At 35.8% G+C, this 23,069-nt stretch overlaps 1 protein-coding gene across 1 annotated transcript; it reads right to left on the bottom strand.

The window, feature by feature from the left end:
• Positions 1–20,337: 20,337 nt before the first annotated feature.
• On the bottom strand, positions 20,338–21,209 carry LOC147568705 (uncharacterized). The gene has a single exon (XM_086671350.1). The coding sequence runs from the start codon at positions 20,973–20,975 to the stop codon at positions 20,370–20,372; it is 606 nt and encodes a 201-aa protein (XP_086527476.1). The 5' UTR covers positions 20,976–21,209; the 3' UTR covers positions 20,338–20,369.
• Positions 21,210–23,069: the final 1,860 nt, after the last annotated feature.

Raw genomic sequence — 23,069 nt, 5'->3', positions numbered from 1 at the left:
TTTGACTACCAAAAGTCATGTATAAATAAGAATTAGAGGAAGTGGAACAAGGGAAGAGTTAGAGTGTATGAAGTTGGGATGAAACGAAACTAAGAATGAGAGGTATATGTAATCGGTGCATGATTCTTGTTTTGTATATTACTTCATGAGATGATAAAAATGCAGTTATCTGAGTTTTTAATTATAAAAAGACATAGCTATTTGAGTTTTTGGTAATCAAAGAAAATGCTTTGAATTAGCCATTTGTGGATTTCAACACTTTGTAGTCTTAAAGATTGAAGTCTATCTACATTTGATCTTATAACAGAAAGAAACTTGAGGTTTTAGTGGAAGTGGCTTTTACTTATTCAGAACTGCCATAGCTATTTGAGTTTTTGGTAATAAAAAAAAAATGCTTTGAAGTAGCCATTTGTGGATTTCAGCACTTTGTAGTCTTAAAGATTGAAGTCTATCTACATTTGGTCTTATAACAGAAAGAAACTTGATATCTTAGTTGAAGTGGCCGGCTTTTACTTATTCAGAACTGCCAATTTTATTAGAGATAGCTCTATGAGTTTTTGGTAACCAAAGAAAATGCTTTGAAGTATCCATTTGTGGATTTCAGCACTTTGTAGTCTTGAGATGATGCAAAAAGTGATTTATATGACATATATATTGGAGAGAGATATGTGACAGGCGATATGTGATATGCGATATGTGGCAATTGCTATACGATATACGACATTTGACATGCTATATGTGATCGATGTGAATATGATTTTGAATCCCACTTCTAGGAAAGAAAAACTAAAAAATTATCTAAAACGGGTCAAGTAGTCATTACCACTGTCAATATGATTTATCTAAGACTATATTTTCTCCATTAGTATTGAAAAATGACTAAATGGGGTCATTCAAAGTTATAAAGAAAGCCTCAACAGAATTGTACTCGTATAAAAAAATTAATTAATTCTAAGTAAAAAATTATGCCATGGATTTGTTACTGAGTCAAAAAATTGAAAAAACAGTACAAGTATCATCTTTTAACACATAACACATAACACATAACATTAGAAGAATTTGACTACCAAAAACCATGGATGAAGAAGAAATAGAGAAAGTGGAACAAGGGAAGAATTGGAGTGTATATGGTTGGAATGAAATGAAACTAAGAATTTAATTTATATGTAATCGATGCATGATTCATGTTTTGTATATTGCTCCATGAGATGATAAAAGTTCAGTTACATGAGTTTTTAATGATAAAAAAAATGATGAAAAGTAGCAACACTAAACAATGTAGAACCTAATCCCACTATAAGAGTATCTCTAAGCCATGCTGCTAAAACTAAGTGCCAGGAGCCATAACATCCGACTTCAAGATGCTTGGAAAGCTTAAAGAAGGTCCTTTAAAGCGATAAGAAGCTACCTTTGGTGATTGATTACCTTTTCTTCTGCAAGCATAAGTGATTTTAAATTTTAAATTCTCTTGGAGCAAGATCCATCTTAATAAAGTCCAAGATGGATTTGCGATCTTCTGGACTTGTAAAAAATTTTTAAAATGAGGTTTTGGGATGGAAATTTGTGAGAGGACAGTTCAATATAAAAATACCTCTAACAACTTTTGTCTTTTGAACGTTATTTATTTGTAAATTAACCAAATATCCAGTGTCTTGACAAACAATGATCTTAAAGCCAACATTGTCAGGATCCTTACTACTATTACATGTGTTCACGAACACCATGGGAACTTGGGCCAGGGATGACTTGTCGATGGGATAAAGAGATGTACCATGAAATGAAGCTCCATTACTTAGAGTCACAATTCCACATAATTCACGATCGATCTTACCTGCAGCTACCGTTAGAACCCAACGTATTCCATTAACTAAAATTTCGTGGGAAGGGCCAAAATTACTAGCAGAAGCAACGACAACAATTCTTTTTCCATTGCTGCAAAGGAACCTATAACAACTTCATCCTCATTGAAAAATGCGAGAGTGATTTATATGACATATATATTGGAGATAGATATGTGGCAGGCGTTATGTGATATGTGGCATTTGCTATACGATATGCGACATTTGAGATGCTATATGTGATCATGCGAATATGGTTTTTGAATCCCGCTTCTAGGAAAGAAAATCTCAAAGATTATCTAAAACTTGTTAAGTAGTCATTACCACTATCAATATGATTTATCTAAGACTAAATCTTCTCCATTAGTGTTGAAAAATGGTTAAATGGAGTCAATCATAGTAGTTTGGTTCCAAATATAACGAAAGCCTCAACAAAATTGTATTCATATAATAAATAATTAATTAATTAATTTTAAGTAAAAAAATGATTATTTCCATGGATTTATTACGGAGTCAAAAAATTGAAAAAACAGTACAAATATCATCTTTTAACAAATAGCATTGGAAGAATTTGACTACTAAAAGCCATGGATGAAAAAGAAATAGAGGAAGTGGAACAAGGGGAGAGTTGGAGTGTATGGGGTTGGAACGAAATGAAACTAAGAATGACATGTATGTCTAATCGGTAGATGAATCTTCTCTTTTCATTATTTTGTTATCAATATGAGATTTTGAGTTTTTCGCGATTTCCACATTATTCATTTTTTTGTCTTCATCAAATTAACTAAGATTTTGAATTTTCCATGATTTCAATCCATCATATTCATTCTTTTGTCTTCATCAAAATAAGATTTGAATTTTCTATATCCACCATTAAAACACCAATGTTAAGTTTCAACGATTACATGATGGTGTGATTTGAGATCAATCCTACATGAAAAATTCTCTAAGTGACGAGGTTGAAGATGAAATTAATGGAGAAAAATTCTAGATGGATTTTTCATCGCGAAGACTTACAAAAACTTTCTCAAAAAAAAAAAAGACTAATAAAAAAATGTCAGAAACAAGGGTTTGGAGAAGAGTTTTGTTAGAAGATTGTCTAATATAAAAATGCCTCCAACAACTTTTAATTCTGAACATTATTTAGTTGTGAATTAACTAAATATCATGAGTCTCGCCAAACAACGATCTTGAAGCCAACAATGTCGAGATCTTTAATACTATTACGTGTTTTCATGAACCCGGAGGGAACTTAGCTCAAGGATGTCCTTGTTGAAGGGGTGAAGAGATGTACCATAAAATTAAGCTTCATTATTTAGAGTTACAACTTCATTTAACTCACGATCGATCGTACCTGTGACTACGGTTAGTAACCAATGTATTTCATTACTTGTAGCTGCGTAGAAATGAGCAAAAAAGCAGAAGTTGCGGCAACAAATCATTTTTCCATTGCTACAAAGTAGCTACAACAATTTCATCCTCATACAGAGGAACCTCAACCCCGTCGAGCGTTCGGGAGAGGATGTCAATCCCATCATTAATTGTTTGATCTCTTGCAGCTAGAACATCATATGTATAACCATCAGAATCCCAAATGGCTTTGTAGATGGCCAAATATGCCCAGAGAGCCATGCCTTTCGTTGTTCCTTTGACGTATCCAAAGTACGACGCACCTTTGACGTAATGTCCACCAATCGTGGATGATGTACAGGTAACATGTCAATCAGTATCATGTGTAGAATACATTGTGATGGTCACATTTGGTTCATTACTAATTAGACCTTTGTTGAAGGCAAGTTTCAGTGACTTTGTTGTTGCACATTAAAGAATGAATTGTGTTCCATCTACGTACCCTCATTTCTATCTACATGGAAATTGAGTCGTTTTATCATCTTTAACTTTGACTCTCAAGTTGACCTTTTGTATCAACCACAAATGTGATACATGGATTTCTCTAAATTCGTATTTCACTTTGTTCAAATTCACACACACATAAATATATAAATGTGAGAGGCGGTTTATGTGTTGGTGAAAAGAGGCGTGTTTGTGAGAAGAGGCGGTTTGTGTGTTGGTTGAGAAGATGCGGTTTGGTGAATCCTTTTCCAAATTGGATTTCCAAATTGGGACATAGTAGTCGGCTTATATAATATATATAGGGGTTTTGAGTACTTGTAACACAACAACAACAACACAATCATCAACAATTCAACACAAAGCTAGAGAGAGAGCAAGTGAGAGAGAAATTTTATTCATTGTTTTGAGCGGTGTTTAATTTCTCCGTTGTCGAAGATCTAGTATAGACATGGTTATTTTCTATACGGTACCATTTTGGGACGAACTTACGGGTTGTGTGAGTCGTCTTCATCTATCCTTCAATAAAGGTTTCTTGTTCGCCCGAGGACGTAGTCTTTAAGCCGAACCTCGTTAATTCTATTTGCATATTTAGTTTTTTGACTTAGCTTTTCGATCAATTTTCATAGTCAGATCAATTTCAAGGATAGGTTCGATAGCTTCCGCGAACGTTTAGTACTAACAATTGGTATCAGAGCCTTGTTGAGATTGAACGAAGAGAAGATGGGATCGAGAAGTGGTACGGTCAAATCAGGGAAATATGAGATAGCGAAGTTCAATGAGACAAACGATTTTTCTTATTGGCAGATGCAGATGAAGAATCTGTTAATCTCGCAGAAATTACAGAAACATTGACGGGAAAGAAACCAGGAGATATGTCAGATGAGGATTGGGAGGAGTTAGATCTCGAAGCACGAGCAACCATTATGTTGTGTCTTGAGAGGGACGTGGCATTCCTAGTAGACGGAGAAAAAACGACGGCGAGTGTGTGGTTAAAGCTAGAAAACAATTTCATGACGAAAATTTTAACGAATCGGGTCTACTTAAAATCCAAATTATTCACATGTAGAATGGAAGAGGGTTTTTCTATTCAGGAATATGTGAACAGGTCTGACAGGATTATCTCAGATTTGAAAGATATTGATGTTAAGGTTGAGGATGAGGACCAAGCCCTCATATTGTTACTTTCATTACCTAAATCCTATGAGAACCTTGTTCAAACTTTGATGCTTGTTGGTGATAGTATAAGTATGGAAGAGACGAGAAATTCCTTATTAGCGGATGACCTTCGTAAGGTTGCTACTAGCAGTATGACGTCAGGTGAAGTAGACAAGGATCAAGCACAATGGTTGTTTGCAACAAGGGGGAGGAGTAATGAAAGAGGAAAGGGAAAGGGCGGGAAATCTATATCCAAATCTAGAGGCTCTTTCAAGAAAACGTGCTTTAGTTGTGGTGAGCTTGGCCACTTTAAAGCATCTTGTCCAAAGAGAAAGTTGAATCAAAAGAACGAAGGCTATAAGGAGAAACAAGAGATGCAAGAGGCGGGATATGTGTCAGAAGACACTGACGAATGTTTCTCGGTGACAGAGGTGTCTGAGGAGTTCTCCGGTAAGTGGATGCTTGATTCAGGGGCGTCACACCACATGTGTCCAAATAGGAAGTGGTTTACTACCTATAGGAGTATAGATAGTGGTACAGTTATAATGGGTAATGATAATATCTGTAAAACTGTGGGACTCGAAACAATACGTATCAAGATGCACGATGGAGTGGTAAGAACATTGACGGATGTAAGACACATACCCGATTTGCGGAAAAATCTAATTTCCCTCTGTGTGTTAGAACGGAACGGTAAGATAATTATAGAGAATGGCTCTATAAAAGTCGTTAAGGGTTCTTTGGTGGTGATGAGAGGTACTCGTTACGGTAATTTATACAAACTTTTGGGGACAACAATTACGGGAGATGTAGCAGAAAGAATCAGTGGAAGGGATCCAACGGCTTGTACGGGGCTTTGGCATATGCGCCTTGGGCATATGTCGGAAAAGGGTCTATCTTTGATGTACGGGAAAGGCTTGTTGAAGGACATGGAGAAGCCTTGCATGGAGTTTTGTGAGCATTGTGTGTTCGGGAAGGCACACAGGGTGACGTTCTCTTCAAGCAAGCACAGGAGCAAAGAGGTATTAGACTACGTACATACCGATGTCTGGGGACCGGCAAAGTTAGCTTCCAAGGGTGGTTCCAGTATTTTGTTACATTCGTTGATGATCATTCGAGATTTGTCTGGCTTTATTTTCTGAATAATAAGAATGAGGCATTCAACACATTCCTGGTGTGGAAAGCAATGGGTGAGAACAAAACTGGTCGAAAGCTGAAGACGTTAAGATCGGATAATGGGACCGAGTACACGGATGGGGCATTCAAGGAGTTTTGTAATCAGGAGGGCATTGTGAGGCACTGGACAGTAGTAAACACACCTCAGTAGAATGGAGTCGCAGAGAGATTGAACCGTACACAACTTGAGAAGGCTAGATGTATGCGCTCCAATTCGGGATTAGGCGTAGAATGGTGGGTCGAATCTGTTGCTACAGCTTGTTATATTGTGAACAGGTCTCCACATTCTTCTTTAGATAGCGGCATACCTTACGAGGTGTGGTCAGGTGAACATGCAGATTACGGGAGACTTAAGGTTTTCGGTTGTACGGCTTGTTACCATGTTAAAGGTAATAAACTTGATAATAGAGCAAAGAAGGCAATTTTCTTAGGATATGCTACAGGAGTCAAGGGTTATCGGCTATGGTGTACGGAAGACAAGAAGTTTGTAATCAGCAGAGATGTGGTGTTTGATGAGTCATCCATTGTAGCTATGGTGAAAGCTACGGTGCCTAGTTGTGGTGATGTTGGGTCTACTAAAGCTCAAGTAGTGGAAGTAGAGTCCGAAGACCAACAGGTTTCTAGAATCATGATCAAGTGGAGCATTAGGATAATACTCAAGATAAGGAAATTGATGAACACGATCATGAGGAAGTTCAAGGAGTAGGTACACAAGCTTTACAACAACAACAGCAGGATGTTTCGGTACACACTGGGCCGAAACGGTTATATAAGCCGGTACAAAGGTTAGGGTCAGACAAACCTCTTACGCATTACGGGCAGGCAAATGTGGTTGAATATGCACTCTCGGTGGAAGACGACGACCCGCTTACTTTCAAACAAGCTATTATCGCGGAGGAAAGAGAGTTAGTTGGTTGCTATGAAAGAAGAGATGTAGTCTCTTCACAAGAACAAGGCATGGGAGGTTGTCCCATTGCCCGAAGGTAAGTTTGTTATTGGTTGTAAATGGGTATATAAGAAGAAAGAGGATTCTTCCGAGATCAAGGGTACAAGGTATAAGGCAAGACTAGTGGCCAAGGGTTATGCACAGAAAGAAGGGGTCGACTACAATGAGATTTTCTCCCCGGTCGTGAAACATACTTTTATTCGAGTGCTATTGAGTATTGTTGCTCACAGTGATCTTGAGCTGGAACAACTCGATGTTAAAACCGCCTTCTTGCACGGAGATTTGGAAGAAGAAATTTATATGGCTCAACCTGATGGATACAAGGTTGAGGGTAAAGAAAATCAAGTATGTCGTTTGAAGAAGTCTCTTTACGGATTGAAACAATCCCCTCGCCAATGGTACAAACCAATTTGATTTTTTCATGCTAAAGCATGGTTTTCGCAGAAGTGACTATGATTGTTGTGTATACATCAAGAAGCTTCGCGAAGGTGACTTTATTTATCTCCTTTTGTATGTGGATGACATGTTTATTGCTTCTCGAAGCATGGTGGAGATAGATAAGTTGAAATCTCAACTCAGTCAAGAGTTTGAGATGAAAAAAATAGGTGCTGCAAAGAAGATACTGGGAATGGAGATTAAGAGAGAGCGGTCAAGTAAGAAATTGTACTTGAGTCAGAAAGGTTACATCGAATGAGTAGTTTCTCGGTTCGGGATGCAGAATGCGAAGACGGTGTCAACACCTTTGGCACCACACTTTAGGCTCTCGGGAAGACAATCTCCCACTACTACAGTGGAGAAGGATCATATGGATCGTGTACCGTATGCTAGTGCAAGTTGGCAGTTTGATGTACGCTATGGTGTGTACTTGTCCGGATATTTCACAAGCGGTCAGTGTGGTTAGTAGGTTTATGGCAAACCCGGGAAGACACATTGGGAAGCTGTGAAGTGGGTCTTGAGGTACTTGAAATGTAGCAATTAAAAACTGTTACTACCATTTACTTTCATTTTAATGGCATGTTTACTTGTATCCAAAACTATGAGGAATGCGATGAACTATTTAAGGCAGTTCTAAACATTAAGAAGAATAAATAGTAACAGATTCAAAGTCTATGCATCTCGGATCAATGTGAAGAGCGTCCTAATTGAGAAGAAATTTTCATCTCAGAGATGTTAAAGTGGCTACTTTGGATTGTCATCGTATTCTAGAATTTGAATCATTTCATTATTTTATTAGAGTTTTGTAAGACTTCTTCGCGGGATCCTAAAATATTTAATATGACTATATATATGTATGTACTTCGCGTATCGTGCTCGTAAAGCCATCAAAACCCTATGCGCACATTGGGAAAATGTTTTTCTTTCTCTCTATTTTTCTCCCACAAATATATTTTCTACTTATGAATAAATATTTTTGAGTTGAGTTCCAATTGTTTATAACATAATAATTGGGTTCTTTTGAGCTTACCCCCTCAAAATTAATTGGTAATTGAGTCACCCCCTTCTCAACAATTTAGAATGGAAAAGAATCTATATAACAGAAATCAAAACAAAACAAAAATCAAAGTAATGATCCGAGCGAGAGTGGAGAGAGGGAGAGAGATGATAAAACCTTATCAATTTCATGGAGTTCTTTGGTCCTAGAAATTTTTGATTATAAACTCCCTTCCTCTTCTTTTTCTTTCCTCTGATTATAACACAAAATTATTCAACAATTTAGAATGAAAAAAAATCTATATAAGAGAAATCAAAACAATTTAGAATGGAAAATAATCTATATAACATAAATCAAAACAAAACAGAAATCAAAGTAATGATCCGAGCGAGAGAGGGAGAGAGAGATGATAAAACCTTATCGATTTCATGGAGTTCTTTGGTACTTGAAAGTTTTGATGATAAACTCCCTTCCTCTTCTATTTCTTTCCTCTGATTATAACACAAAATTATTGAACAATTTATAATGAAAAAGAATTTATATAAGAAAAAAAAAAAAAAAACAAAGTAACGTATTTCTGTTACAAATTGATTGGGGACACAAAAATGTATCATTTGAACAACGTGTGTACCCGAACATTCCTGGAATCGAAACCAATACTCATGCCTAGGTTTTTTCAGAATGGGGAAGAAAACCTATTTCTAGTATGGAAATCCTGAGTTGGTACATGAAAGGAAACCATAAATAGTCAGAGTATTCAGACAAATCTGGTCCTGATTCACAAACCACACAAGGGAAACAAATGGATCATATCAACATTAGCAACAACAGACAAAAATGAATTCATTTGAACTCAAATCTGAAGGAATAGATAAATAGGGAGAGAGAGATGATAAAACCTTATCGATCTCATGGAGTTTTGGGGTGAAAGAGCAGATGAGGAGACTGGAATATGAATGTGAAAAAGAAGGATTTGGGGGAAAAATCGAAAGAAGAAAGGAGAGGCGTTACGTCTACAGAGGAAGAAAGGAAGACAGTGTCATTAATTTTGTCCTAATCAGCTTTTGTCCTAATCAACACAGTTCTGTTTTGTTATATAGATTATTAATAATATTTAACAAAAAAGTATTTTTAATAATACAAGTATATTTTAAATATTATATACTATATTAGTAATAAACTTAATAAAATATACTATATTAATAATAATATTAATAAAATATACTGTATTAGTAATAATATTAATAAAATATTATATTTTTAATTAAATATTATATTTTAAATATTATAGTATATTTTTAATAAAATACTTAAATTATACTATATTTTAAGTATTTTAATACTATATACTATATTAGTAATGATATTATAAAAGATATAAAATATATCTATTTACTAGTCATTGTAGCTCTACATTTTCGAAATCATATTCCCCGTGCAAATTTTATCATTATATACTAAGTTGTTTGATAATACATCTTCATCTCTTAATCAAATTTTGAAGTTGTACATAAAAATCTATAATGCAACATCCCTTGTTACTTAAACCTACTTTTTTTTCTAGATATGTCTCATCTATTAGTTATTGAGAGTGACATCAGGATAGATGGTGAATACTACCGAGGAAAGCTTGGGAATCAGGATGTTGTAGCTAAATTATCCAACAAACCAGTGGTAGATATAGATAAGTTTACATTTGATCATAAAAGAAAAAAAAAATCATACACTTACCAGAATTGAGATTTACTATTACGCCATCTTTTATTTTATAACTAAGCAAAATCTATAAGTTTATAAAATGATTTTTCGGTTTTATACCTAGTTCAAAACTCGCAACATCTGCTTATTATGTGTTATATATATATTAAAAAATCCATAAGTTTATAAAATGATTTTTCGATTTTATATTATATATATATATATATATATATATATATATATATATTAAAAATCCATAAGTTTATAAAATGATTTTTCGGTTTTATACCTGGTTCAAAACTCGCGACATCTGCTTATAATGTGTTATTTATATTATATATATATATATATATTAATAGTGCTTATATGTGTTTTTAAATACATTAATAATGTATACACAAAATATTATTAATACTTATTTATATTACTAATAAAATAAATATAGTTTATTTATAATATTATTATATTGAGTATTTTATTAATAATATTTATATTGAGTATTTCATTAATTATATTTATTAAGTATAAATATTTCATATATTGTTATTATTAATATATACAAAATATTTACTATACATATATTTCATAAATTAGGTTGTATGTTTTTACTATTATATTTAACTTTAATATTTCGTTTTGATCTTACATTTTATTTAAAAATATATTTTACATCGAAATAACATTGTCTCCAAGTCTATGAAAAAAAACATTATGCGCCATTCATTTCCATGTCTATGAAAAAAAAAAAACATTTTTTGATGATCACTAAATTTTTTTTTTAGTAAAATCTTCAATTAATAAATAAAGGAGTTATAAAGTTTAAACATTTGAGAATGTAATCTCGATTGAGGATCAAGAAAAGTGGACTAAACTGTAACACAATTTAACACCGTAAGGACCATTCATCGAAATGAACTGATGGGGAAGTAAAGTCGCAAGCTTGCGTGCCTCTTGATTGCAATTTCTCGGACAATATCTGTGAGATTGGGTTTGGAAACCCCATTGAAGAGGCGGTTTCAAGTTTGAATTGTGAAGCTTAGGCGGTGTGAAGTTTAGGCAGTTTCTTTGGCTTAATAGGCGGTTTTGGTTTGTGAAAGAGGCGGTTTTTGGTTTCTAAATTTTGGCTTGTTAATTGGCACCAAAATATAGAAACCAAAGTTTCTATTATTGGGCTTGTTATGACGGTGGATATCCTATATAAATAGGGGGTTTGAGTGCTTGTAATTCACATCAACAACAAACACAACAACTATTCTTTAGAGAGAGCAAGTGAAAGAGAAATTTTTGTTCATAGTTTTGAGCGGTGTTTAATTTTTCGGTCGTCGAAGATCTAGTATAGAAGGTTAAATTTCTATACGGTACCATCTTGGGACGAACTTGCGGGTTGTGTGATTCGTCTTTATCTATCCTTCAATATAGATTTCTTGTTCGCCCGAGGACGTAGGCTTTAAAGCCGAACCTCGTTAAATTCTGTTTGCATATTTAGTTCTGGCTTAACTTTTCGATTAATTTTCATAATCGGATCAATTTCTAGGATAGGTTCGATAGCTTCCGTCAGGGGCGGACCTATGTGAAGACCAGCCTAGGCAGTGGCCCAGGCTGGTATTTATAGTTTTCTATTAAAGATATAGGCAGAGTTAGGCAAGTAGCTCAGTGGGTAAGACTCTAACTTGCGCCCCAGAGGTCGTGTGTTCGACTCACATGATCTACAAAAACTTTTGGTTTTTGGCTCCTCTCTGGTAAAGGTTAAAGGCGCTCACAATACTTAAGAAAGGCGCCTCCATTAAGTCAAAGTTTGTATAGGAAAGATGTGTCCTTACGGTTTTTTGGGGGCGTTTTTAAGACTTCGTGAGACTAATTCTCGTTTTTCCCTTGCAATATGAATAAGTTACAAAAAAGACCTCCAAATTTTACCATCTTCTACAATTGACCCTAAAATAACTTTAAATTTTTTTTTCTTTAATACATCATATATAGGCTTGCCCAGGCTACCTAAAAATCCTGGTTCCGCCCCTGGCTTCCGCGACTTTTAGTACTAATATCAGAGCCTTGTTGAGATTGAACGAAGAAAAGATGGGATCGAGAAGTGGTACGGTCAAATAAGGAAAATATGAGATAGAGAAATTCAATAGGAAAAACGATTTTTCTTATTGGCGGATGCAGATGAAGAATCTGCTAATCCCTCAGAAATTACACAAGACGTTGACGGGAAAGATACCAGGAGATATGTCAGATGAGGATTGAGAAGAGTTAGATCTCGAAGCACGGGCAACCATTATGTTGTGTCTTGAGAGGGACGTGGCGTTCCTAGTAGACGGAGAAACAACGACGGCGAGTGTGTGGTAAAAGCTAGAAAGCAATTTCATGACGAAAATTTTAACGAATCGAGTGTACTTAAAATCCAAGTTATTCACATGTAGAATGGAAGAGGGTTCTTTTATTCAGGAATAAGTGAACAAGTTTGACAAGATTATCTTAGATTTGAAGGATATTGATGTTAAGGTTGAGGATGAGGACCGAGCCCTCATATTGTTACTTTCATTGCCTAAATCTTATGAGAACCTTGTTCAAACTTTGATAATTGTTGGTGACGGTCTAAGCATGGAAGAGACGAGAAATTTGTTATTAGCGGATGACCTTCGTAAGGTTGCTACTAGCGGTATGACGTCGGGTGGAGTAGACAAGGATCAAGCATAAGGGTTGTTTGCAACGAGGGGGAGGAGTAATGAAAGAAGAAAGGGAAAGGGCAGGAAATCTAGAGGCTCTTTCAAGAAAACGTGCTTTAGTTGTGGTGAGCTTGGCCACTTTAAAGCGGCTTGTCCAAAGAGAAAGTTGAAGCAAAAGAACAAAGGCTAGAAGGCGAAACAAGAGATGCAAGAGGCGGGATATGTGTCAGAAGACCCTGACGAATGTTTCTCGGCGACAGAGGTGTCTGAGAAGATCTTCGATAAGTGGATGCTTGATTCAGGGGCGTCACACTATATGTGTCCAAATAGGGAATGGTTTACTACCTATTGGAGTATAGATGGTGGTACAATTATAACGGGTAATGATAATGTATGTAAAACTGTGGGACTCGGAACAATACGTATCAAGATGCACGATGGAGTGGTGAGAACATTGACGGACGTAAGACATATACCCGATTTGCGGAAAAATCTAATTTCCCTCGGTGTGTTAGAGTGGAACGGCTGTAAGATAATTATAGAGAATGGATCCATAAAAGTTGTTAAGGGTTCTTTGGTGGTAATGAGAGATACTCGTTACGGTAATTTATACAAACTTTTGGGGACAACAATTACGGGACATGTAGCAGTAGGAATTAGTGGAAGGAATCCAACAGCTAGTACGAGGCTTTGGCATATGCGCCTTGGGCATATGTCAGAAAAGGGTCTATCTTTGATGTGCGAGATAGGCTTGTCGAAGGACATGAAGAAGCCTTGCATGGAGTTTTGTGAGCATTGTGTGTTCGGGAAGGCCCACAGGGTGACGTTTTCTACAAGCAAGCACAGGATCAAAGAGGTATTAGACTACGTTCATACCAATGTCTGGAGACCGGCAAAGTTAGCCTCCAAGGGTGGTTCCAGGTATTTTGTTACATTCGTTGATGATCATTTGAGATTTGTCTGGCTTTATTTTCTGAATAATAAGAATGAGGCATTCAACACATTCCTGGTGTGGAAAGCAATGGTTGAGAACAAAACTGGTCGAAAGCTGAAGACGTTAAGATCGGATAATGGGACCGAGTACACGGATGGGGCATTCAAGGAGTTTTGTAATCAGGAGGGCATTGTGAGGCACTGGACAGTAGTAAACACACCTCAGTAGAATGGAGTCGCAGAGAGATTGAACCGTACACAACTTGAGAAGGCTAGATGTATGCGCTCCAATTCGGGATTAGGCGTAGAATGGTGGGTCGAATCTGTTGCTACAGCTTGTTATATTGTGAACAGGTCTCCACATTCTTCTTTAGATAGCGGCATACCTTACGAGGTGTGGTCAGGTGAACATGCAGATTACGGGAGACTTAAGGTTTTCGGTTGTACGGCTTGTTACCATGTTAAAGGTAATAAACTTGATAATAGAGCAAAGAAGGCAATTTTCTTAGGATATGCTACAGGAGTCAAGGGTTATCGGCTATGGTGTACGGAAGACAAGAAGTTTGTAATCAGCAGAGATGTGGTGTTTGATGAGTCATCCATTGTAGCTATGGTGAAAGCTACGGTGCCTAGTTGTGGTGATGTTGGGTCTACTAAAGCTCAAGTAGTGGAAGTAGAGTCCGAAGACCAATGGGTTTCTAGGAATCATGATCAGGTGGAGCATTAGGATAGTACTCCGGATGAGGAAATTGATGAACCCGATCATGAGGAGGTTCAAGGGGAAGGTACACAAGTTTTACAACAACAACAACAACAAGATGTTTCGGTACACACTAGGCCGAAACGGTTATATAAGCCGGTACAGAGGTTAGGGTCAGACAAACCTCTTAAGCATTACCGGCAGGCAAATGTGGTTGAATATGCACTCTCGGTGGAAGACGACGAGCCGGTCACTTTCAAACAAGCTATTATCGCGGAGGAAAGAGAGATTTGATTGGTTGTTATGCAATAAGAGATGGAGTCTCTTCACAAGAACAAGACATGAGAGGTTGTCCCATTGTCCGAAGGGAAGTATGTTATTGGTTGTAAATGGGTGTACAAGAAGAAATAGGATTCTTCCGAGATCAAGGGTACAAGGTATAAGGCAGGACTAGTGGCCAAGGGATGCACAGAAAGAAGGGGTCAACTACAATGAGATTTTCTCCCCGGAATGGAGTTTGAGATGAAAGACATGGGCGCTGCAAAGAAGTTACTGGGAATGGAGATTAAGAGAGAGCGATCAAGTAAGAAACTGTACTTGAATCAGAAAGGTTACATCGAATGAGTAGTTTTTCGGTTCGGGATGCAGAATGCGAAGGCGGTGACAACACCTTTGGCACCACACTTCAGGCTCTCGGGAAGACAATCTCCCACTACTACGGTGGAAAAGGATCATATGGATCGTGTACCGTATGCTAGTGCAGTTGGCAGTTTGATGTACGCTATGGTATGTACTCGTCCGGATTTTTCACAGGCGGTTAGTGTGGTTAGTAGGTTTATGGCAAACCCGGGGAAGACACATTGGGAAGCTGTGAAGTGGGTCTTGAGGTACTTGAAGGGTTCCGTTGATACGGGTTTGTACTTTAATGGAGACACATGTCAGGTAAGCGGTTATGTTGACTCAGATTATGCTGGCGATCTAGATAGAAGACGATCTGTTACTGGTTATGTATTTAGGGTACATGGTGCTCCAGTTAGTTGGCGATCGATGTTACTATCTACAGTTGCATTATCTACTACGGAGGCCGAGTATATGGCTATGGCCGAGGGTGTGAAGGAAGCATTGTAGTTGTGGGGTCGTCTGGATGATCTACGGATTAAGCAGAATAGCGTAGATGTATGGTGTGATAGTCAAAGTGCGATCAACTTGGCGAAGAATCATGTTCATCATGCTCTACTAAGCATATCGATGTCAAGTATCACTTCGTACGAGATGTCGTAGAGGAAGGTGATGTTTCTCTCATGAAGGTTCACACAGATAAGAATCCCGCGAACATGTTGACTAAAGTAGTGACGTGTAGCAAGTTCCAGCATTGCCTAAAATTGCTACAAATCGGCTCGTGTTAAGTTGCCCTGAAAGGGCGTAATGGCGACAAGGTAAACTTTATGTGAAGGGTTGGTAGAACTACGGTAGGCTTGATCCTGTAAAAGGGTAGGTAGACAGCCATGGTCATATGGCGCAGTCGGATGAAGTTACAAGAAGCAAATATATCTTACGAGGAGTATCAAATTGCGTACGAGGTGGAGAATTGTGAGAGGCGGTTTATGTGTTGGTGAGAAGAGGCGGTTTGTGTGTTGGTTGAGAAGAGGCGGTTTGGTGAATCCTCTTCCAAATTAGATTTCTAATTTGGAAATTGCTCAAATTGGGACATAGTAGTCGGCTTATATAATGTATATATAGGGGGGGTTTGAGTACTTGTAACACAAAAACAACAACAACAACAACACAATCATCAACAATTCAACACAAAGCTAGTGAGAGAGAAATTTTTTTCATTGTTTGAGAGGTGTTTAATTCCTCAGTCGTCGAAGATCTAGTATAGACATGGTTATTTTCAATGCGGTACCATTTTGAGACGAACTTGCGGGTTGTGTGAGTCGTCTTCATCTATCCTACATAAAGTTTTCTTGTTCGCCCGAGGACGTAGGCTTTAAGCCGAACCTCGTTAAATTATATTTGCATATTTAGTTTTTTGGTAGCTTTTCGATTAATTTTCATAGTCGGATCCATTTCAAGGATAGGTTCGATAGCTTCCGCGAACGTTTAGTACTACCAATAAATAAATAAAATATACATACGTCGAGAGAGAAGAAAAATAAAATTTACCGACTGAGAGACAAATAGCCTATGTTAGATGTTTCAGGATCCCTTATAAAATGTTGGATTTCCGAGTGTTGATCGATGTCACTACATTTACAATTTTTTGTGTATCATAATAATTAAATTGTTTGGAACATAAAACAAGATTTTGATCGAAATACTTGCATTGAGAATGTCAAAAATAAATGTTATAATAGCTGAGCATTTTCTACTAAGATCAAATTGGATATTATATAACCAATAAAAGTATAATCTTGGATCATAAGATTTGATTAGGGCAAAACAAAATCGTGATTAAGAAATCATTAATAGACGTTATACAATCTAACCTTTTATGATTTATCAATTTAATTGCATTTTCAGTTCTCATAGTATTGAGGCCGAAGAGCTATTATTCTTCTCCTTCACATTATTTCTGTGAATAACACTGGACACTTTTGAGGATGTAGGAACTAGGAACTACCTCTAGTGTCTTTTCTTTTCTCATTGTCTAAATGTGACTCGTCTGAATCTGAATCGTCTAACTCAAATGAACTCAAAATCAACTATATTAGACACTCTGATAAGACAAACGTCACGAATTAGACAAAAATAAATATGTTGAAATCTGACTCAAATCAAATTAGATTCAAGTCGGGTTTCATATATGACTTTGAGAAAAACAATCACTACCTAAGAAAAATAACATTCATGAAATGACTCTAACCTTAATGAAACATGTAAATTACTGTTGGAATATTTCTACAAGTACGCAATAGGAAACATTGTAGCAGCACCTGTATCACTATCAACTCGACAAATCTAACTAAAGTAGTAATGCCTTTTAACCTTAACTTCTAGGGAATATAGTGTTGTTTTTCTAGTACCATGGAAAATCAAGAATCTGGTCTTCCTGCTGTTTTAATAAAACAGGGATACACTCTAAAGTGTCTTTGTAAAAATAAATTCAGAGATAACTTTGTCTAAAATTGTTACTGTATTTGAAACAGATAAAAAGAAAACTAATATATTAAACAGAGATTAATTAAAAGGTTAGAGAGAGAAAGATGAGTCGAGTTGTCTCTTTCCTTAAGACAGTGAACACCTTGGTATTAGTACTAAAACCAGTCAGACGTTTGTCTCCCAGGATACAACGGTTATACCTTTCAGGATGAAGAATCTAAAAGCCACCACCATTTCGTATAATACTTACTAAGCATGCTCCGAACATACCCTATACACCAATGATTTGGAATTCTCGCAATGAAAGTATTTTCTCATACTTGTTTATAGATAAATTTTGTGGAGAATATGAAGTAGTAAGCGGAAATCTTTGATCAAGTATATACAATAGATCCTTCATAAAAAAAAAAGTATATACAATCAGTGGCGAGGCCAGAGATTTATCCCAATGGGGGCACCTTTTAGTCATAGTTCTTCAGAAAAATCAAATATACTTATTCAAAAATATACATCTAGTGGTTCATTCAAAATCCAATACATATTTATAATCGTACAAGACGAATATACATCATTATAATAGTTCTCAAATCATTGCATCATTCTCATCTTAAGCGCAACTTGTCATTTATCTATACATTTATCATTCAATATTGTAGTTAGTTTTAACAATGCTCGTGCCTGAATATAATGGTGGATCTATGATTTATAAATATAAAATATCTAGAGCAATTTTAATACTTTAATTCATACCATATCAACGTAGTTGAAGCGCAAATTAAATTTGAAAGAAGAGCGACTGCCACATAGATATTTATACAAAAGAGCTAGTACGGTATAAAATTTGAAATATATATTAGCATAAAATATTTATGTTTTACGCCTTATTAAAATTAAGCAATATAGTTATTTATAAACAGAAAATGTTATCGACTTCTTTTTTTATATCCACATTAATTTAAAATACAAAAAGGAAGAGGAAAGAAACAAAGGAAAATAGTGAATTACAAAGGAAAAGCAAAAGAAAATTGGAGCCGGAGTTAAATTAACTTAAAAAAATTGAGGCCTGTTGGTTTCAAACCCATGACCTAGGAATTATATAACATGGGTTCTCAAGTTTTACCAACTAAGCTGCAGCGAGGAATTGGTATGTAGGGTGCGTTAATCAAATATATTTTCACTTGGAGTGTATCTGTGTAAGCAAATAATAAAAGCAACACGGGCTGTGGGGGCGCGTGCCCCCACATGCCCCTATGTGGCAACGCCCCTGTATACAATATATATACAGGGCCTTGCCTGACAATTTAAGGGCCCTGTGCCAAATTTGAAACGGGGCCCTTTTGTATGAAAAATACGAGAGCTGAAAGATTCTTTTTACTGATTTTTTTTTTTGTTTTGAAATGATTTAACTACAAAAGAAAGATTGAAACATTCGCGCACTCAAACTCAATATATGATGTTAATATATGATTGACGTAACACTTTGCATGTAAAACTGCTCTGGTTTGACGAGTTTTTTTTTGTTCATAAACATTATTCTAGAATTTAAGACATGATATATAATTGAACTATGAAAATAAGGAATTAACATTTAGGCTTATTTGTGTTTTTTCATGATGACATAACTCTATTTGAGATAATCAAATGTTAGTGTCTGGTAAGATTCTAGAAAGGTTGAGCTATCATCTTCTCAATGTGTGATTGTCCATTATATTTTGACATAGAACATATTTGAAAGAGAGGTGAGGTCCATGAGCAAGAAAAAGACATTTTTTAGGAGAAAGATATACGCTACAGAGTGATGAAGAGGAATTTGCGATTTGAAGTCTTTAATACTTATATGATGTGCAAAAAGTATACGAAGTAAAAGGGCATTAAAATCAAACTAAAATTGAATACACACAAATATTGTGATCTTAAAAAAGAAAAAGACAAAAAGCGCACAAGTGTTGTGCTCTTAAGAAAAAGAAGCCAAAAGCACTTATCCTCTCCTCTTAAAAACAGTGGGTCTCGAACTCAGGACTTCCCGTGAGTGTAGTGAGGCATCAAACCAAAGGAGCTGCCAGCATCCGATGTGTATCTTTTGACTTTTACCTTACTTAAAAAAGACTTTACTCCCCTAAAAGAGTAAAAATGGCCCCTTTGTGGTGGGGGGCCTGTGCGGGCGCACAGCCCGCACCCCCACCACACGGCCCTGTAGACATACAAAACAATCTAAAATCACGTTTGTTTAAATCCAAATAATCAAGTTCTCAAAACACAAGATTCATTCAGTGAGACTATGCAAACAAATAGGTGCAATTAGTATTAACATAGTTCTGATAGTCTGATAGGTGAATGAAAATATCAGCATAATTCGTATCTCTTCGTATTAGAACACAAGCATTTTGCACTCAAATTGACCCCGGAAACTATGCAAATGAAACATCATTATATACTAAAAAATGGTATTTTTCGATCGAAATCAATTTCTACATTGTAAAGCATTTCTAGACGGCGGTGTTCTTTTGTTTATTGTATGAATCTGACTCGTATGAATTTGACTCGTAAGAATCTGACTTGTCTAAGTCAATAGAGCAACCGTCCTTTCAAGTTATTTTAGATAACAACCATTCAGTTCAGACCTTTGTTTATATCTTACACAAATAGACCTAGAATCAGACTGAATAAGACAGAGATAAACATTCTAATATCTAACCGGAGTCAATTAAAATCTCGAGTCAGATTTTAGATCTGACTGAGAGGGACCAAAAAACAAACAAACACCAAAATACACCTAGAATTTGATTCAAACAAAACTCCTCAATTAATTCAAACACCCCATCAAATTCTTGAAATAATAATAATAATAATACTAACTTTAGAATTTGATTCATAATTTAGTCTTATATTTACATTCAGATTTCTTAACTATTCGATTATAAACATCTAAAGATATATCACAAGTTGTATAAGAAACTAAATGATGTTTAAATATTTTCAGAACAGAAACTCTTCCTGAAATCTTTGTATGAGTAGTAACTGATAAATTGCCAGAAATAACATCAGAATAAAGATTCGAATTCGATATCAATCGATCAGCTAAAACAGTTAAACTTGTAATCACCTCAATTGTTTCTCCAGGTGAAACTTCCCCACCTGGAATTCCTGCTTCTCCAACAACATTTCCTCTGTAATACAACAAAGTTGAACCATTACCATACTTGAATCCAGCTTTATTAGGGTTTTTAACAGAAAGATTTAGAATAAGAGTAATATTCAAATCAACCCCAAGTCTTGGAACATCTAATGAAACCTTTAATCCATCTAATTTAATGGAATTAACTTTTGTAATAGTATGTTTGGGTTTGAATATTGTAAACCCTAGAATGACAATCAATAGAACAATCCCAATTAAGAATAAGATCAACCCACAACATAAATTTCTTTTCTTTGGGTGATCAAATGATTTTGCAGGCTTTGGGTGATCTACATCCATTGAAACACATATAACAAAGGTAAAAATTTATGGAAGGAGTTAGAGAGAAGAAAGAGAAACCCTAGAAGAGAAGAAAGTTAGGGGAAGAAGTAGTTGAGATATTTAGAGAGAGAAAAAGAGAGGGGGAGGGAACAGGTGAGAGTTATGATCATACCAGAATCAGAGAGGGGTTACAAATTGTTTTTTTTTTTGTTGAAAAGAGGTTTGAAAATGGTTTTGTTTATTGTTTTGGTTTTTAATTGTTAATGTGGTTGAGCAGTGAAGTGATGGGGTGGGGGGGGGGGGGGGGGGGGGGGGGGAGTGTGGGTTACTTGATTTGGGAGATATTCCCCCTTTTTGATGCATAAATTATGAATTGTTTGCTTAAGTTTGGGGAAGAGTCCACTTCATGCAAATCATGTTGTGGAATGATTTTTTTTTTTTTGTTGGAATGATTATTTCAACAAAAAAAATGTTGTCCAAAGATTCTTTGGGCAGCAAAATTGAAACAAATTTTGGGTTATAACCTAATCAATCATGATTAGCAAGAAACTGTATATGTGGCGTGGACATTCGAATTTCACAAAATTTATCGAATGAAAGAAACATTGGGTGAAATCTGTCGACTAGCCACGTCAGATTATAGACAGATTTAGTCCGAGTTCATTTTCGCATTATAACATTTTTGTTACTTATATAGAACCCTAGTTTACGTTGACTTTTCCGCTTGGCTCTGTATCTTTCTCAAAATCGTCTAGTTTGTGTAAAATTATTCTTTCATGGTTATTATTTTCTTTTTTCTTATCCTCCTAATGTTCCTCCCTCCCACATTCTTTCATGGCCATTTTTACTTTTTTTTTTTTTTAAGGGGGTAGTAGTTTGAACTTAATAAAGGAAACGTCACAAAGTAAACATCTAAACTGTAGCAGTTCAGTTGGTATGATGCTTGTCTACGACACGAGAGGTCTCGAATCCAAGACAAACCGTGGACAATTTGCATTCTTTTTAAGAGCACAATACTTATGTGTTTTTTGGTTTTTCTTTAAGATCACAACACTCGTGTGCTTTCTGTCTTTTTGTTCTTTTTTAAGAGCACAATACGTGTGTGTGTGCTTGTTAGCTAATTGTGCAGTATTCAATTTTAGTTTGATTTTAATACATTTTTAGTTCGTATAGTTTTTGCACATCATATACGTATTAAAGACTGCAAATCACAAATCCCTTTCCATCACTCACTAGCTTATATCTCTCTCCAGATGTCTTTCTCTTGTTCATGGACCTCACCTCTCTTTCAATTTTGTTCTAAGTCAAAATGTAATGGACAGAGTCACAAGTTGAGAAGATGATTTGTTCAATCTTCTTAATATCTTACCAAACACTAGCATTACATTCTCTGAAAAGGAAGAAATCATCATGGAAAAAACAAACAAGCTTAAATGTTAATTCCTTATTCTCATAATTTAATTTCCATGTCTTAAATTTATAAATAATGTTTTATGAAAATAAAATACTCGTCAAAATTTAGAAGTTTTACATGAACAGTGTTACGTCGATCATATATTAACATCATACATTGATTATGGATTCGTCAATGATTCAATCTTTCTTTTATAGTTAAATCATTTCAAAACTAAAAAATTCAGGTAAAAGAAATCTTTTAACTCTCGTGTTTTTCATACAAAGGGGTCTCGTTTCAGGTTTGACACCGGACCCTTAAATTGTCAGCCACGGTCATGCCTTCTTCGTCATCTTCTCCAAACCATACTCTTCTTAACTCCTTCCGTACTCGTTTTCTTTTTTTTTTTGTTGAAAAACTCCTTCCTACTCTACATGTAAATATTTAGACTTGAGCCTCCTGGACAAGTTTGTATAAGACTATGAGAATATATGCAAACTATGAGTGAACCTTATATTATTAGCTTTGTTTTCGTAATGGGGTGGAGCGGGAAGCTAAGGAAGATGGTGTTGTAAATGTGGGTACTTAAGGGGGGTAGTGGATTGGGACTTTCGTGGACATTTGAGTGTCCGCGAAAGTCTGAGGCATTCAAATCCGGACATTTGAGAGTCTACGAAAGTCTGAGGCATTCAAATCCAGACATTTGAAAGTCTTCAAAA

This window comes from Eschscholzia californica, unplaced genomic scaffold (genome assembly GCF_041429995.1).
Source record: "Eschscholzia californica isolate CP2 unplaced genomic scaffold, dmEscCali1.0.p SCAF_1, whole genome shotgun sequence".
Taxonomy (NCBI): Eukaryota; Viridiplantae; Streptophyta; class Magnoliopsida; order Ranunculales; family Papaveraceae; genus Eschscholzia; species Eschscholzia californica.
This window is presented reverse-complemented; position numbering and strand designations above follow the sequence as displayed.

What these genes read in the sequence shown, in the direction of transcription:
- LOC147568705 (XM_086671350.1), bottom strand. Translation starts at nt 20,975, where the DNA reads ATGGATGTAGATCACCCAAAGCCTGCAAAATCATTTGATCACCCAAAG.